The following is a 17,002-nucleotide window of genomic DNA, read 5'->3' as shown; positions in this document are numbered from 1 at the left end:
ACTAGTTAAGAACATTTTGAGGGCCAGGCGGTGGTATACCTGGTTGAGCGCACACATTCCAGTGCACAAGGACCTAGGGTTCAAACCCCTGGTCCCCACCTGCAGGGGAAAAACTTCACAAGTGGTGAACAGCAGGGCTGCTCGTCTCTTTTTCTACCTCTCTGCTCTATCTTTTTCTCTCTATCTCAACTTCTCTCTGACTCTATCCAATAATAAGTAAAATAAAACAAAATAAAGATAAAAAAAGAACGTTTTGGGGAGTTGGGCTGTAGCGCAGCGGGTTAAGCGCAGGTGGTGCAAAGCGCAAGGACCAGCATAAGAATCCCAGTTCCAGCCCTGGCTCCCCACCTGCAGGGGAGTCGCTTCACAGGTCGTGAAGCAAGTCTGCAGGTGTCTTATCTTTCTCTCCCCCTCTCTGTCTTTCCCCTCCTCTCTCCATTTCTCTCTGTCCTATCCAACAACGATGACAACAATAATAACTATAACATCAAAACAACAAGGGCAACCAAAGGGAATAAATAAAAATAAATATAAAAAAAAGTTTTGCAAGACAGCTGTTGTTACACGAGTACAGTTTCTTATCTTCCTGTGGTAGGTTAGAGAAAAAAGTACATTTTCAGGATCAGAAAAAAAATCTTTGTAGCTAAGCCCTACCTTGCTCACCTGTGGGTATAGTTGTGCCGTCATGTGCAGATTATTCGAGGAGTGGATAGTTATAAAGTAATTAGAAGCGTCCTTTTAAAGATCTCTTGGGTGGTGATATTTTTATTTGTTTTGCCTAGAAAAATTATTTAAGTTTACATTTTTTTTTTTAAAAAAGCTGAACTTCCATGTCGGTACCTGTTTTATATGTCTATTAAATCCAAAGTAATTCTACTAAAACTAGTGTCTCTGTAGACACTAGAACTAAACAGTAGAACTCAAGCACAACAGGGTGTTCTACCTTACAGTACAGATCACTGAACTCAGTGGGCGAGTCAGACCTTATTTTTTAGGGTACAGTATTTTAGAAATACTCCCAGTGGGCTTCCAAACTAAACAGATTCTTGCACTTTTTACTCTGCTAGAACCAAGGCTTAGACATAAAGTAAACAACATGGGCTGTCTATTTTTTGTAACATCTTCAAAGTGATGGGTCTGATAGGCCCTACTGTTTCAATCACTTAAAAGGCAGTAATTCAATTATGTCATCCTTTATGTAAGACCTGCCATTGCTCTCAGTTCACTTCTAGGTCTGACTCAAGTAAATCACTTTGATAAAGTACCGAATCTCTCTCTCTCTCCCCACCTCCCCACCTCCCCAGAGATGAGAATAAGTAATGATACCAGTAATCTAGAAAGGACAAAATGAATATAATGTATTTCTTGGAAGAAAAAAAAAAGAAAAAGAAAAAAAGCAAAGATGTTTCACATATGGTGACATATATGTTACTTGGAAAATGCTCTTTCTGTACATGTAAAATACGCTGAAATAATTTTGAATGAGGGCACTTTGGAGAGGCAAATACTCCATCTGCCTTTGAACTCAGAGGCTGAAATTGAGCAGCTTCTGTGCACTGCAGGGAAGAGGATGCTATTAGAATCTGACGTCTCTAATATCGTCCACTGAGGCTCACTCTTTATGGTTTTTAAAAAGAGGAAATAATTTCTAGAGTACTTCAAGCAGGCTTCGTCTTTAAATGAAAATAAACACCTAATTATTTTCTGAATTCCTTGAAAACGTGGCTTAGACTAAAAGAACATAAACATAGGTGTTTGTGATAGTTTCTACTTTATTAAGATGTTTTTCAGCTTATATATTTATGATTTTATTATTATACTTTTGTGGTGCCTGTATCTCATGTATCTGTGATTTCACCTTTCTTGGGGCTACGTCTTCATTCAAAAAGAGACAGAAGGGGGAGAGATAACCTCAGCATGGAGCCTGGTCTGTGCCATAGCTCAAACCTGGGTCATGTGCTGGGTAAAGCACAACCTGACACAGTGAGTGACCTCTTTAGTCCCACAGTTGTGTTCTCCCCATCACAACTACAAGTTTTTTTTTCCTTTTTATTTATTATTACTGATAGTGACAGAGGGAAATTGAGAGGGATAGGGGAGAGGGAGAGAGGGTAAGAGGCAGAGAGACACCTACAGCCCCGCTTCACCATTAGTGAAGCTTTTCCCCTGCAGGTGGGGACCAGGGGCTTGAACCTGGGTCTTTGCACACTGTAATGTGTCTGCTTAACCAGATGTGCCACCCCTCAGATCCCCCCTCCCTGGCCCTCTTTACCTGCCCTGCCCTTCCCTACCTCCTGCCCCCTCTCTTCATGTTCCCCCAACTTGAGCTCTGGTCACCCCAGATTCTTCTTCTTTTGCCAACATTTCAGCAGTCGAATAAGTACAGTTACATCTTTAGGTGGTAAAATCAGTGAAAAGATTCATTGCTACTCCTCGTAATAATCCACACACACACTCTGAACATCACCAAACTCTGTATTCATATAATTTGGGTTCGTAGCTCCTTGCTCACCTTTCTGTCCCTGTTTTGTAGGATTTCAAGGATTGTCCTTCCCAGTGTCGATATATTGTGTTCCTATTATAAAGACATGTTTTTGAGGAATCTGTAACAGAAAAAAAAAAAGTATACATTTTGAAGGTAGATTTCCCTTAAAGTCATGGTCTTGTGGCTAAGAACATGGTTTTAATGACTAGGAAAATAATTATCTCAACAACTTTCACATCTCTGTGTTCTTAACTTCTGAGATCACTCAAGATATGTCTTTCTCTCCTCAAGGGAAAGTGTGGAGAGCCTCATTCAAAAGCACTCCTATGCCCGTTCACCTATCCGTACTTACGGTGGAGAAGAGGATATACTGGGAGATGAGGGTCAGACTACACAAAACCGAGGTGAGATCTTCCAGCAAGTGCCACAGCTATGAGCAAAAAAGTAGCCCAAGGAAAATGCAGGCGGGGGTGGTGGCACACCTGGTTGAGCGCACGTTACAATGTGCAGGCACCTGAGTTCCCTGGTCCCCACCTGCAGCAGGAAAGCTTTTCAAGGAGTGAAGCAGTGTTACAAGTGTTTCTCTGTCTCTATCACCTACTTTCCTCTTGATTTCTGGCTGTCTCTATGCAATCAATAAATGAAGATAATACAAAAAAAAATTTTTTTTTAAAGCATAAAATGAAGGCAGATAGGTGGTGAGGCTCTTAGTTTTGGGGGATTGTCTCCCGAGTAGTTCCAGAGTCTCTTCAGGAAGAACAACACACCAGGCTGGTAGTTCTTGCAGAGCTTGTTATTTTTGCCTCCAGGTAGTAGTAAGTCATTTTGCTGCCTGAATGTTTCCTGTGGTGTTTTCTCTTGTTCCTTTGTTTGTTTTGTATTTGTTTTGTTTTCCTCTCCAGTGAAAGGACATTGAACTGAAGGAGTTGTCTATGATCTACTGCCAAATAACTACTAGACTGTGGAGACCTTTCTGAACCTTTATCTTTCTGAACCTCGGTTTCATAATCTGAAAATCAGGGAATATGTCCGTTCCATTTACACTGGGAATGTCTTATTAAGGTCAATAACGAAAATGGGGAAGTATATTTAGAATAAGGGTTCTTCTTGTGAATGAAAATGAAGAGGCGTAAGGCTTAGTGGTGAGAGTAGGAGAGTAGTGAGAAGCACCTCTGTGAGACTCAGTGAGGGGATCCCTGTGTACCTACTTCTCCTGAAAGGAAAAGATACCAGAGTGCCCAACCCTAGGAAAAGGGATGTGTGTGTCTGGACACCCTCCCATACACATAGTTTAATGATCATAACATGGAGGGTCATAACCAAACACAGAATATCTTTAAACTCAATCTCGAATGAGTTACTAGTAGCTTATATAGGCTCATACTATTTGCTCTCACCTAGAACTCACATAGTTGAAAATGCAACATCAGAGCCAGGAGGTGGGGCATCTGTTGGAGTGCTCCCATTCCAGTGCACAAGGACCTAGGCTCAAGCCCCTGGTCCTCACCTGCAGGGGAAAAAATGCTTCATAAGTGGTGAAGCATTACTGCAGGTGTCTGTCTCTTTCTCTCTCTGTCTCCCCTTTCTTCTCAATTTCTCTCTGTCTCTATCCAATAATAAATAAATAAAATATTAAAAGAAAAAGCAGTGCCAATGTGATCCAAGAACGCTCATGCTTTTAAGTTGCTAAACATTGAACAAAGATTTAAGGCAGCTTAACAATGTAAAGAAAAACCTACACTAATGGAATTTCATGATGGCTTTGGAAACTAGATAACTTTTCTTGGGGATATGTCCAGTCTCCTATAGGAGATACTACAGAGGTCAGAACATACATGAACTGCTTGGGGCGTCCTTTAGAAGGAAACAAGCTATTACCTCTAGAAAGGGGTATTTGGAAAATGTGGATTGTCTAATGAGTTAGGTAGATTTCCATCTAGCAAACTCTCTTCTAGAGATAATCCACAGAGTTCTCATCCATATATAAATATCTCCTTCTATGGAAAAGTAGCTATGCCTCCTGGTTGACATATTCACCTGTCAACTGTACTCACCTATACAGTTCTGTTATAAATATATATATCTTTACAGTTACTTTATAGATTGGCATATTTAAATAGTGTCTCCATTGTAATAGATTGTTTTTTCCTTACAGGGTCAGCGTTTACAACGTCAGATAATTTGTCTCTTAGCTCCTGGGTATCATCTTCATCCAGTTTCCCTGGATTTCAGCACCCACAGTCTCTGACTGCTCTTGGTACCAGCACTGCATCCATAGCAACACCCATTCCTCACCCCATACAGGGTTCTCTGCCACCATATAGCCGGCTTGGGATGCCTCTGACCCCAACTGCCATTGCCAGCTCCATGCAGGGAAGTGGCCCCACCTTTCCCTCATTCCACATGCCCCGGTACCATCATTACTTTCAGCAGGGCCCCTATGCTGCTATCCAAGGACTACGTCATTCCTCTGCTGTGATGACACCGTTTGTATGACTCCTCTAGCAATAGCAGAACCCAGATCTAGAATGTGCAGATGAGTATGAAACTGTAGGACAGGGTTGGATATGTGGGGTGTGGGGTGTTGGAGCAGGGGCTCTCCAGAAGACATAGTACCTACTAAAGAGGAGAGCTGGGCTCACAACAGAACCTACTGCTGAGGTGGGCACCATGGACGAGGATGCATCCATAGTTGTGGGGTAGCTCTTGGGACTGAGAGAATCATCGTACATTTCTTAGCCAGTGTAACTAATAAGATAATTGATTTACCCAGAAAGTTTAATAATACAAAGCGGATAAATCTTCAGGTGCATTATTCTCCAGTGGCTAAAAAACAAAAATTCTATCACTGCAGTAATGTATAAAAGCAGTATGTAAAAATCAGTATGTATAGGTTTTCTTTCTGCTTTTCACAGGTTAAAAGAATCCCCAATAATGTATTGACCACAATGACTAACTTGATGCCATTTTTCTCTGTAGAAAATGAGAACCAATAGAGAAATAGTGGTGATGCTGTAATGTAAAGCATGTTTTGTTCTCCTTTGTGTTAGCTTTCTGGGGGTGGAGGGAGAGTTGATTGATGTCAGTATATTCTGTTTTGGAGATGAGTCGGTGGTTCTGACTTTACAGAGTTCTTTTTGTAATGTTGATGGTCCACTGCCTGACAAACTCTTTCTTACTTACTTCTTCCCTGCTAGTTTTATTCCTAATAATCTGATGCCATTCTCACAGGGAAAGTCATCCTTGTATAATTTGGGAGTGTGCATATGTGCTAAATTGTAAGATTAATCTTTATTTTCCTGGGCCACATTCTAAACCCTCTAAACTCTCTTATTCACAAAGGGACACACTCGTGCCTCCACAGGATGGCATGTGAGATCTGTCTGATTTTCACCTCTAGCTACAGTAGTGAAGTGGCTATCCTATTCAGAAAGTAATGTCTCTGACATGGGTAACAAAGGCCATTGCTTTTTCATTTCAGTTTCAAGCGATCTTATGGATGCTAAAATTCACAGGGCTCAACTTTCATTTTCCATCAAGCTTTACTATTAGATTTATGAGAATCTATGAATGGTCTTTCTATTCTCCTGCATCCTAGTGCAGAGTAATGTGTCCTTACACCTGGTTTGTCCTTTTCTCCTTACTATGCCATATTCACTGTTTTTTTTTTTTTACTATGATTATTGATCACTAACATGAAATGAATGTTAGTTCAATGAATCCCTAAGACATCGTCAGTATATATAAGTAAGCACTTGATTTTTAATTCTTGCCTTCCAAATTCTTCATTTGGTATTTACAATAATAATGAATTCTATTTTAGTTGTATATAACCTCTTCATTACTTGTGAGCAGTATATATCTAAATATCCATGGTCAGAGCTAATACATTGAGCATTTTACAATAGTTTGTTTTCCCTAATAATAACATTTCATGAAGCTTATTGTCCTGCAACTTCAGACATAATGTATTCTAGTTACAAGACTGTGTCTTCTTCACAAAGCTTCCCCAAATCACTTTTAATTAATTTAATGTTTGTACATAATACTTATTCTACTCTGTTCTGACCACAAAGGTATTGGATCTGTTCAAAGAGATGTGAACTCTTGGTGCTAAAGGTAGAGGTGTCTTTGAGAGTAAATGCAATATGCTTATCATAGTAGTCTCCAGTAGATTGTTGCTTTATGGTTCTTTTCATGTGAGATCTTCCCATAGCAGATGCCTTTCAAGGGCATCCCAGTCTATGGAGCAAGGCACAATGACAGCTTGCTTAGACTGTGCCACCCTTGGATTTTTGCACTTGTCTTATGAAGTGTACAAATGGAGGAGCATGGCTGTGTTAACCGAGCATCTCAATGTCTTATGGCAGATCCCACAGGCTAACTTCTAATTTCTTGCATGTTATGCTGCAGAATCTACAGGTAGACAGGGCACAAGTGTGCATTTCTTTGAAAAAAGCAGTTACAAATAAAGTTTAAAGTAAACACCTTAGCCTAGGGGGTTGATATTTAACAGTTGTCCTGTTTCCAGGGCACCTTTTGAAATCAAGTGTGTTGCTGCTTGCTGCAGGGGTGATCAAAGCAGCTGCTGCTTTACAAGATGCTGTCCAGTACCCTGGTAAATGACTTTTTTTTTTTTTTTTTTTTTGGTAAATGACTCTTCTACTGAAATGAATCGGTGACTTTTCTTCTCAGTGAGAATGCAAGCATTATTTTCATGTTATCTGACACTTCCTCTAACTGGGATGCCTCCAAGTAGATTTGTACATTTTTCTTGAATATGCTTTTACATGAGTATTTCCTGACTTAATAACTTTATTGTGTAATTAACATAAATCTAAACATAAGTAATCAGGAAAAACAATGATATCAAAGCATGCTCTTGGAAAATCATACTGAACTTCTAAACTGTATCTGTGTTTAAATTATTTGGTAAAATTGGAGCCAGAAAGAAAAAACACAAAAGAAGTGAAACCCTAATTAGAATCATTCTAGTTCTGGGAATTGGGGTAACTACACACATGAGCCTTCGGAAATTCTGGTTGTTGCTTCTTAACTTCTGGGATATTTAAGATTTAAAACTCTGAAACTGATTCTGCCAAAAGTAATCATAAGAACCAGATAATAGATCATTACTAGGAAAGTCAATGGAATAATAAAGAGCATGAGTTCTAGTGTATTTGGGAAGAATTCGAGGTTTCCCTCCAAGTACAGTATTTGTATCAAAAAGCATGGCTAATATTCAGTGCTACTAGGAGCCCCTGTCAGACCTGCTTTATCTGATTTGAAAGAATTTGTAAACTTAGTAGGTTCTATATTTGTGATTAAAAGAATAATAATTCTTATTGGACTTACTTAATAATAATTCTTATTGGACTTACTTAGTAAATCTCACCTACTCTTCTGTCTACTATTAACAGGTCAAGATATCCACCTTGTGTCTAGCAAACCACATATTAGCTAGTATGGTCTAGGTTAATTTGTATTGCATGATTGGTCCTTTGAGATTATAACAATGTGTGTTGTCTGGAAAGCTTAGTACTTTTCTAGTAGGTGGACATAGAATAGGAGGTACTAAAAGTTTCCAGATAACAATTGATTCATCATCCAGCAAAAACCCTGTTTAGGACTGTGTGGAAGTGACTGACTTCTGGACCTTTCTAGATGGACCTTTCTCACCCCGTCGCATCTCTTTCACTAGAGCCTCTTAACCACAATATCTCTTCCCCCCACAAAGAAAACAAGAAACTCTAAAGTTTTAAGAAATAAATTTTTCTTTTTTAAAAAAGATACACATACTTATTCTGTGCTGTCTATGAATTTTTCAGAGAATTGTTAGGATATGTATCCCATTTAAAAATATTTGACTTATTTTTCAGGATTTTCTACTTGCATTCAAGCTGAATTTTATTGAGGGAAAAATGATCCTCAAACCAAAATGAGTACAGTGACTTCACAACCCCATTGGATGCAGGTTCAAGCTTATCCATAACTAAAGTTCAAGAAAATCAGTTATGTAATGTATGGGGGTCATATGTTGCAAGAAAAAAAAAAAACCACCTCAATCTTCCATTAACTAGATAATGAAAAATGTTTTCACTACTAGATGTGTATGATATTGGTAATCATTGACAACACAAATAGTATGGACTAAATGAACACTAGGCAGAAATAAATTAAAAAGAAAACTAGACAGAAAAGATTTTCAGCTGATCTCTTCTGAGAGCCAAGTTTTAGAAATCAAAGGTTTGAGTTTTAAAAAGTTTTATATTATTTCAGAATGTAAGGCTTTAGAAAAAAAAACCCCATAAAATGTTCACTGCAGTTCCATGGCAGTTACAAAATACTCTAGTACTTTAGTCAGCATCTTGAATATGCAAATGCCCACTGAGAAAGACTTGGGTTAGTAAGTGATCCATCACAAATTTCTGAAATTTCTTTCTCCAGCCCTGCTTCAATTTTCAACTTCTGCCCTCTGAAACTAACAATAAAACCATTCTGGTAATATAGTATATCCAGACAAAAATACACTTTGTTGTATTTACATTAAAAAAAAAACCTGTTGATTTTTAATTTTTTTTCAGAAGCCTAAAAAAGTTTCTTGATTTCCTAAAGGATGTGATTGAATGGAGATAGACTGTTTAGTGGACTTTAATCCTAGTTCTGTCGTTTGCTGTGTTCATTTGTTTAACTAATATTGCGTGGAAATAGTCACTGTAATGCAGTGTGTGAGTTGTGGGGGAGGGAATGGGAAATGTTTTATGAAGAAAGAAGTTATAAGCCCAAGACTATGAAGTAACATCAAATGAAGTTCTTTTTAAGTGCAATATATTTATTTCTGCTAGAAATGTATTATCAACATTATGTAATATTTGAAGCATTACATGTTATTTGTAAACAGCTTAAAATTATATCTTACCCAAAATTGTACAGAAGTACCAATGTGTGGATATTAATTTCTTTTATTAAAATGGTGTGGTTTTGATATGTACACACACATTTAAACCTCTCATTACCTTATATATTTGTGACTGTTGGTACCTCTTGTCTGAAGAAGAAAAAAAAAAGAGGCATAGGTTAAAATCAGGGGTCTCAAGATGTCACCTCCCAGGCCGGATATCATTTACTGAATGGCTGCACAGAATTTTTTTTTTCTTTAGTTGCATTTGATAGTCTTTAGAGAAGATAAAAACTTAAAGTCCTTGCCAGTTAACATTTTCCTACATGCAATGCCTTAAAAAAATTTTTGTTGGAGAAATAATGGTTTACAGGACAGTTGTTGATACCTGAATACAGTGTATAGGACTTTCAACTATACCTCCATCACGGTTTTAGGGTTAACTTCCCTCTCTCTCTCTCTCTCTCTCTCTCTCAGCAAATAAAAGGTGAATGAGGGCCAGGCAGTGTCACATCTAGTCTTAAGCACATAATACTAACTGCAAGGACTCTCTCAAGGATCTGGGTTCAAGCGCCCAGCTCCCCACTTGTAAGGGGGAAGGCTTCACAAGTAGTGAAGCAGGTCTGCAGGTATCTCTCTCTCCCTCTCTATCTCCCCCTTCTCTCTCAGTTTCTCTGTCCTACCCAATATGGAAAAAATGGCCACCAGGAGCAGTGGATTCATAATGGGGTACTAAGTCCCAGCAATAACCCTGGAGGCAAGAAAAAGGGAAAAAAAAGGTGAATAACAGAGAAAGAGACAGAGAATAGACACACCACAAAATCCAGCCCACAGGTCCTCAGTGTAGTAAAGTAGATGCTTTCTACAGCTACCTCCTTTACTGAATGATACTGAGGACTCCATAAAGCTTAATGGCCTCCCACTTTGCATTCCTTATAAAAGGTTTTTTCTACTAATTATTATTTTTTTTTTACACATGCCAAACATCAACTTTATTTTTTTTGGAGCCAGGTGGTGGCATAGCGGGTTAAACTCACATGCTGCGAAGTGCAAGGACCGGCGTAAGGATCAAGTCCCCGGCTCCCCACCTGCAGGGGAGTCGCTTCACAGGTGGTGAAGCAAGTCTGCAGGTGTCTGTCTTTCTCTCCCCTCTCTTGTCTTCCCCTCCTCTCTCCATTTCTCTCTGTCCTATCCAACAACAACAACAGTAATAACGATGGTGATAAACAAGGGCAACAAAAGGGAAAATACAAAAATAAAAACCAATAAAAATTTTTTTAATTTTAAATTTCTAATGCTTCTAATTCCATGCTCTAGCCACTGTGCCAGCTCTTGGATTTAAACAGCTAGTTTTTGTTTTACCAGAGCACTTCTCAGCCCTGGCTCCTAGTGGTGCAGAGGAATTGAACCTAAGACTTGAGAGACTCAGGTTGAGAGTCTCTTTGCATAGCCACTATGCTATCTCAGTGGACCTGGATGATTACACAAATTACAGTGCTTAAAGACCAGGGTTTGAGCCCTAGGTCCTGACTACCAATAGGGAAGCTTCATGAGCAGTGAGACAGTTCTGTCTCTCTCCCTCTCCTGGATGATTACACAAATTACAGTGCTTAAAGACCAGGGTTTGAGCCCTAGGTCCTGACTACCTATAGGGAAGCTTCATGAGCAGTGAGACAGAGTTCTGTCTCTCTCCCTCTCTCCCACCCTCCCCTCCTTCCCTCTCAATTTCTCTGTCTATCCAAAAAAAAAATTAAAATTCCAAACTAACAGAAAAATTGCAAGAACAGTATAAAGCAAACCTGTATACCTTTGACCCAGAGACACCAATTGTGAACTCTCTTCCCTGTTTAATCGTTTATTATATTTAAATTCAGAGCAGTACACACACACATACATGCAAGCTTTATGAGTAATTAAGTCCTTGGTATCAATGCCCTTTGTATTCAATAGTATATTTTTCCTTTAGTGTAGACTCAGTTCAAGAGCACACGTCTTTAATTTTCATGTTCCTGTGCCCTTTTAAAATTTAGTACAGTCTCAACCTTTCATGACAAAAGAATTCCCATTTTTCAGTGCTTTTTAGATTACTACTAACAACTGTTTTGATGCTTAAAGAATCCTGAGGTGGGGTGGTCAACAAAATAGCTCACTTGGATAGGGTGCTGCTTCGCCATGTGCTTGACCCAGGTTTGAGCCTGGCCCCTGCTAAGCTGAAGGAAGATTTTAAAAATACTTTTTATTCTCCCTGCCTATCTCCTGTCTCTATCAAAGCAAACAAAAGCACTCCAGAGTTGTAATACCAGTCATCTAAGCTATTTTCTTGTGAGTTTTTTTTGATGTGCTCCTTATGGTTATTTTTTTTTGTTTCATTTGCACTTCTTTTTTAAATTTACCAGAGCTCTAATCAGCTTTGGTATAAGATGGTGCTGGGAATTGAACCTGGATCTTTGGAAGAGTCTCTTTGCATAACTGCTAAACTCTATCCCCTACTCACTCCATTCCTTCCTTCCTTTTTCTTTTTAAATATTTATTCCCTTTTCTTGCCCTTGTTTTTTTATTTGTAGTATTATTGTTGTTGTTATTGATGTCATCATTGTTGGATAGGACAGAGAGAAATGGAGAGAGGAGGGGAAAGACAGGAGGAGAGAAAGACAGACACCTGCAGACCTGCTTCAGCGCCTGTGAAGCGACTCCCCTGCAGTTGGGGAGCCGGGGCTTGAACTGGGATCCTTAGGCTGGTCCTTGTGCTTCGCGCCACCTGCGCTTAAGCCGCTGCGGTACCGCCCGACTCCCCTTCCTTCCTTTCCTTTTACTACTCTTTATCCTTCTTCTCACGAATTAGAGTAGAGCTGTGTTCCTTTCCTCTTCATCCGTCTCCAGCTAAATTTTTCTGATTCTACCCTGAGGGTTTTGCTTTGAGCAGCCCAGCACAGGTTGTCCTACATTCATCAGCCTCTGCCTCCCACAGACAATTTCAAATGAGCTAAGCCTGAGAGAGTAGTGAGACCTTCAGGGTACAATCAGTAAAACATAGCTGAAGACAATGAAGAGGAAATGACACTGGTTTCATACAGACCCCATGTAATCGCTTTCATAATTCTAGTCACTTTCTTGAAAAAAACAGAACAAATTCAACACAAGTCTGTCTGGAGCCACAAAATGCTAAGGAAAAAAAAGCACAACAAGATAAAACCAAACAAACCAACAACAAAAAACAAGTTGTAGGCATCATATCCCCTAACTTCAAACTATACTAGATAAAGTGATCAAAAGTGCGGTACTTGAGTTTCGGAAATACACACACACATCAATGGAACAGAATTGAGAGCCCCAGTTGAAACCTTATACATATGGACAGTTATGTTTTTATAAAAGGAACCAAAAACGTAAAATGAAGAAAGTCTTTTCAGCAAACGGTGGTGTGAAAACTAGATAGATAAATGGATACACACACACACACACAAAAATGAAGCAAGACCGCTATATTTCCCTACAAAAGTAAAAAAGTAGATTGAAGACTTGGAGAGTACATCAGAAACCATAAAGTACAAATCAGTGGGAAAACACATAGCTAGGATACTCCATGATAGCAATTTTCATGCATAATAATATCAAAGTGAAATTCGTGCCTAATTTTATAACTTAATTATTTTAATTTATCTATTGGATAGAGACTGCCAAAAATCAAGAGGGAAAGGGAGATAGAGAGGGAGATAAAGAGACACCTGCAGCCCTGCTTCAACCACTTGCAAAGCTTTCCCCTGCATGGGAGGACCAGGAGCTCGAACCTGGGTCCTTGCACATTGTAACGTGCACTCAACCAGGTGCACCAAAACCTGGCCCCTATTAATAATTTAAAAAAAAAATTTGGATAGAGTCAGAGAGCAGTTGAAAGGAAAGGGGGCGATAGAAAGAGAGAGAGAAAAAGAGACACTTTGCAGACTTGCTTCCCCATTCCGGAACCTTCTCCCTGCAGATGGCAGCCAAGGCTTGAACTGGAGTTCTCGTGCACTGCCGGGCCCCTAATAGTTTCAAGATGTTTGCAAAATTACCTCAGTCTTTCCATATAAATGAGCAAGATAGAGATGTAATTAGCTATCAACTTGGCTTAATATGTGTATTGATGCAAAGTTAAACTAAACTTGACAGAAAAGTTATCTGAATCAACTAAAGCAGAGTCATACAGAAAATCAAACATTGACCATGACCAATTATTGTGCTGTACGAAATATGTAACTACTTTTTATGTGGGGTTATTTGGATTTTCTCTGAATTTCATATCTGGAAGGCTGATTTATTATGGGTGTCACGATTTGTTCTTTATATATTTTGACAATGAGAGGAAACAAAAAAAAAAAAAAAAAAAAAAAAACAGTCCTGCTTATAATTGTATCAAAAACAGCAAAACATCTTGCAGTAAACAGAATCAAAAGATCTTTTCGCTGATAACTGTGAGGCATTATAAAAAAATAGAAGACAAAAAGAGATAGAAGACCATCCTATGTAAATGGTTGGAAGAATATATATTGCTCAGAGGTCATATTACCAGTGGCAGGGAGATACCACTGAGACTTTGACAGTGGGTGCGGTGAGTTTTACCCACCATGCAGAAATGTCAGACTATACTCGCCAAATTTTACAGCATTTTAAACCAAGATTAATTAAATTAATAGTAAATAAAACTGATTCTAAAACTCCTTCAATTTTAAATTCTGACCAGTCACTATCACCCTCTGCTGGTCACAGTTTCTATAAAAAATATAATAATAATAATGGATGGCTTTACTAAAAGACAAAAAAAGAACTGGCAGTTTTTGTTTGTTTTTGTTTTTACATGAGGCCTACACAACTCTGGATTATGGTGATTCAGAGGATTAAACCTAGGACATTGAGACCCAAGGCATGAGAGTCTTTTGCTTGACCATTATGCTATTTCCCCAGACCTAAGAGTAGGTAAATTAGACACAGATGAGAAACTTGAAAACCTCTATATAAGACAAAGGATTCTAAACTGCCAGACAGCTCTACTTAAAATACAATAAAATAGTGTGAGAATAATAGCATTATATTAAGTTCTAGTGTATTATTTTAATTGTCAGTTCACCATAGAATAACTAAAAAGCAGACTGGTTTAGGTTCTGACTCAACTGTTCAGAGTAGCAGATCAAAATAAGTGAGCCCTGTTATAAATTTCATTAATAAGGGAAAGCATGTCATTTAACTGAATAAGTCGTTTTCTCTCACGTGCACAAATCTATCCCTCTCCTTAGCAAGATAATTTTGCAATTATTTGTATAGCTGTATTTTAGTGTTCCTCATTTACTAATTAAATTAGAACTCATATTGCTGTTCAAAAATAGAACTAATATATAACTTGTTGACAAAGAGTTCAGGCAAACAAAGTAATAATTGGAAATAATACCATTATACATTGAATATGGTAAATGTAGATCAGGATATACAATTACTTCTTTATTAAAGACAAGAATTCTGTAGCATTACCTCATTCAATCAGCCTGTCCAAAGATGATGTGATTGTGGTAATTGACAATGGAGTGATTCAATTACTAGTCCAATGTTACACACTGGAACTCTTCCATATGTATTTACTATGTAAAAGACTTAGAATGACGCCAAGGAAATAGTTACGATATGTCTGAACCCACAGTAAATACTGAGCCTGTTGCCTTTAGTAGTTCACCATTGATTAAATATTAATTCAAAAGGACTTTAGTAGTTGCACTAACTCCCTGCATAAGTGTTTTATAATATATTGGTTGGCGTTAGAGTTATTTCTAATTTTTACTGGTATAGAATGAAAATTCTTACAAATTAATTTTGTAAAGATAACAAGTGATCAGATTAGTAATTTAAAAATAAGGTAGATTAAGGGTAAAAACCTGGGAACCAGGTGGTGGTGCACCCAGTTAAGCACACATAGTACAAAGCACAAGGGTCCAGGTTCGAATCTTCGCTCTCCATCTGCAGGGGTAACCTTCAAGAGTGGTGAAACAGGTCTGCAGGTATCTCTCTGTCTCTTTCTCTCTCTATCTCTCCTCCCTTCTCAATTTCTCTCTGACCTGTCTAATAAAATAAGCAAAAAGTGGCCAACAGGAGCAGTGGATTCAGAGTGTTGGCACCAAGCCCCAGAGATAACCTGGAGGCAAAAAAAAAAAAAAAGTGAAGGGGTGGGGCAGGTAAAAATCCCCTATCCTTCCAGGGTATTTATTGAGTGATCCAGAAGTCAACTAGAAACTCCAGAAAACAAACGACCCAAAAGGGAGACTTTTTTTGTGTGAAAGAAGACATTCATGCATGAGGGTCTGAGCTCCCAGGTTCTGTCTCCAGCACCGCTATAAGTCAGAACTAATAGGAAAGAACATCAAATTAAAGTCTTAAAAGTTACAAAAAGAAAGAAGATGCTTTAGTTTTACCTACTTATTTGTGAATATATTCTATCAACGATTCCAAAACACCTTGAACTTAAAACTCATTATTGAATAAGTAGAATTTATTAACTGTTAAAACCCAGACAAGTAATTACATCCTTGATCTTCAGTTTCCTAATTTGCATACATTTACTATATGTATTAACTGAGAAAATGAATTAAGTAATCCTAGTGCCAGAAATGTAGAAATGCTCCTCCTCCTCCTCCTCCTCCTCCTCCTCCTCCTCCTCCTCCTCCTCCTCCTCCTCCTCCTCCTCCTCCTCCTCCTCCTCTCCCTTCTTCTTCTACCAGAGCACTGTTCAGCTCTGGCTTATGGTGGTGCAGGGGATTGAACCTGGGACTTTGGAGTCACAAGCATGACAGTCTCTTTGTATAACCATTATGCTTTCTACCTCTGCCCTAGAAATACTTTTTTTTTTTTTAAGATTCTTTTTTTTTTTTTTTTAATTTTTTATTTAAGAAAGGATTAGTGAACAAAGGCATAAGGTAGGAGGGGTACAACTCCACACAATTCCCACCACCCAATCCCCATAACCCACCCTCTCCCATGATAGCCTTCCCATTCTCTAGCCCTCTGGGAGCATGGACCCAGGGTCGTTGAGGGTTGCAGAAGGTAGAGGGTCTGGCTTCTGTAATTGCTTCCCCGCTGAACATGGGCGTTGACTGGTCGGTCCATACTCCCAGTCTGCCTCTCTCTTTCCCTAGTAAGGTGTGTCTCTGGGGAATCTGAGCTTTAAACAAAGAATCTTGCAGAGGAGTGTGTGGTGTCATACAGGGAAGACACACATGTCACTATGTAGAAGCAAGGACCAGGTGCATGGCCTCTGTCCCTACCTGCAGGAGGGAAGCAGAGCTGCAGGTGTCACTCCTGTCTCCGTTTCTTTCTCACCCTCTATAGCCCCCAAAATAAAATCTTACAGAGCTAAATATTAGTAATAGCATGAGTTGAATTAAAATCACAAGATGAATTGTATCACCTGTATTTTAGGCCTTGGGGGGGGACTCGTGGTCTGAAGACATGAGTTGTGACTTGGCAAGTGATAGAATTCAGAGGGACAGGGAGAACAGAAAAGGAAAAGCTATGTGATTGCATCCAGCAGAAAAACTATTACAGAAGCTAGAACCCCTACCTTCTGCTCCCCCAAAACAACCTTGATCCATACTCCCAGC

The 17,002-nt window shown here is 38.9% G+C and overlaps 1 protein-coding gene across 1 annotated transcript in view; it reads left to right on the top strand.

Annotated features, from left to right (window-relative positions):
* Positions 1 to 5,368, top strand: part of TBX20 (T-box transcription factor 20) — a 35,736-nt gene extending 30,368 nt beyond the window's left edge. The window contains exons 7-8 of the mRNA XM_007523385.2: positions 2,777 to 2,889; positions 4,641 to 5,368. Coding sequence (XP_007523447.1) covers positions 2,777 to 2,889; positions 4,641 to 4,981 — 454 coding nt within the window. The 3' untranslated portion in view covers positions 4,982 to 5,368. The remainder of the gene's footprint in view (positions 1 to 2,776; positions 2,890 to 4,640) is intronic.
* Positions 5,369 to 17,002: the final 11,634 nt, after the last annotated feature.

This window comes from Erinaceus europaeus, chromosome 8, assembly GCF_950295315.1.
Source record: "Erinaceus europaeus chromosome 8, mEriEur2.1, whole genome shotgun sequence".
NCBI classification, from domain to species: Eukaryota; Metazoa; Chordata; class Mammalia; order Eulipotyphla; family Erinaceidae; genus Erinaceus; species Erinaceus europaeus.
Note: the sequence above shows the minus strand (reverse complement) of the source record. Positions and strands in the feature narration are given on the sequence as shown.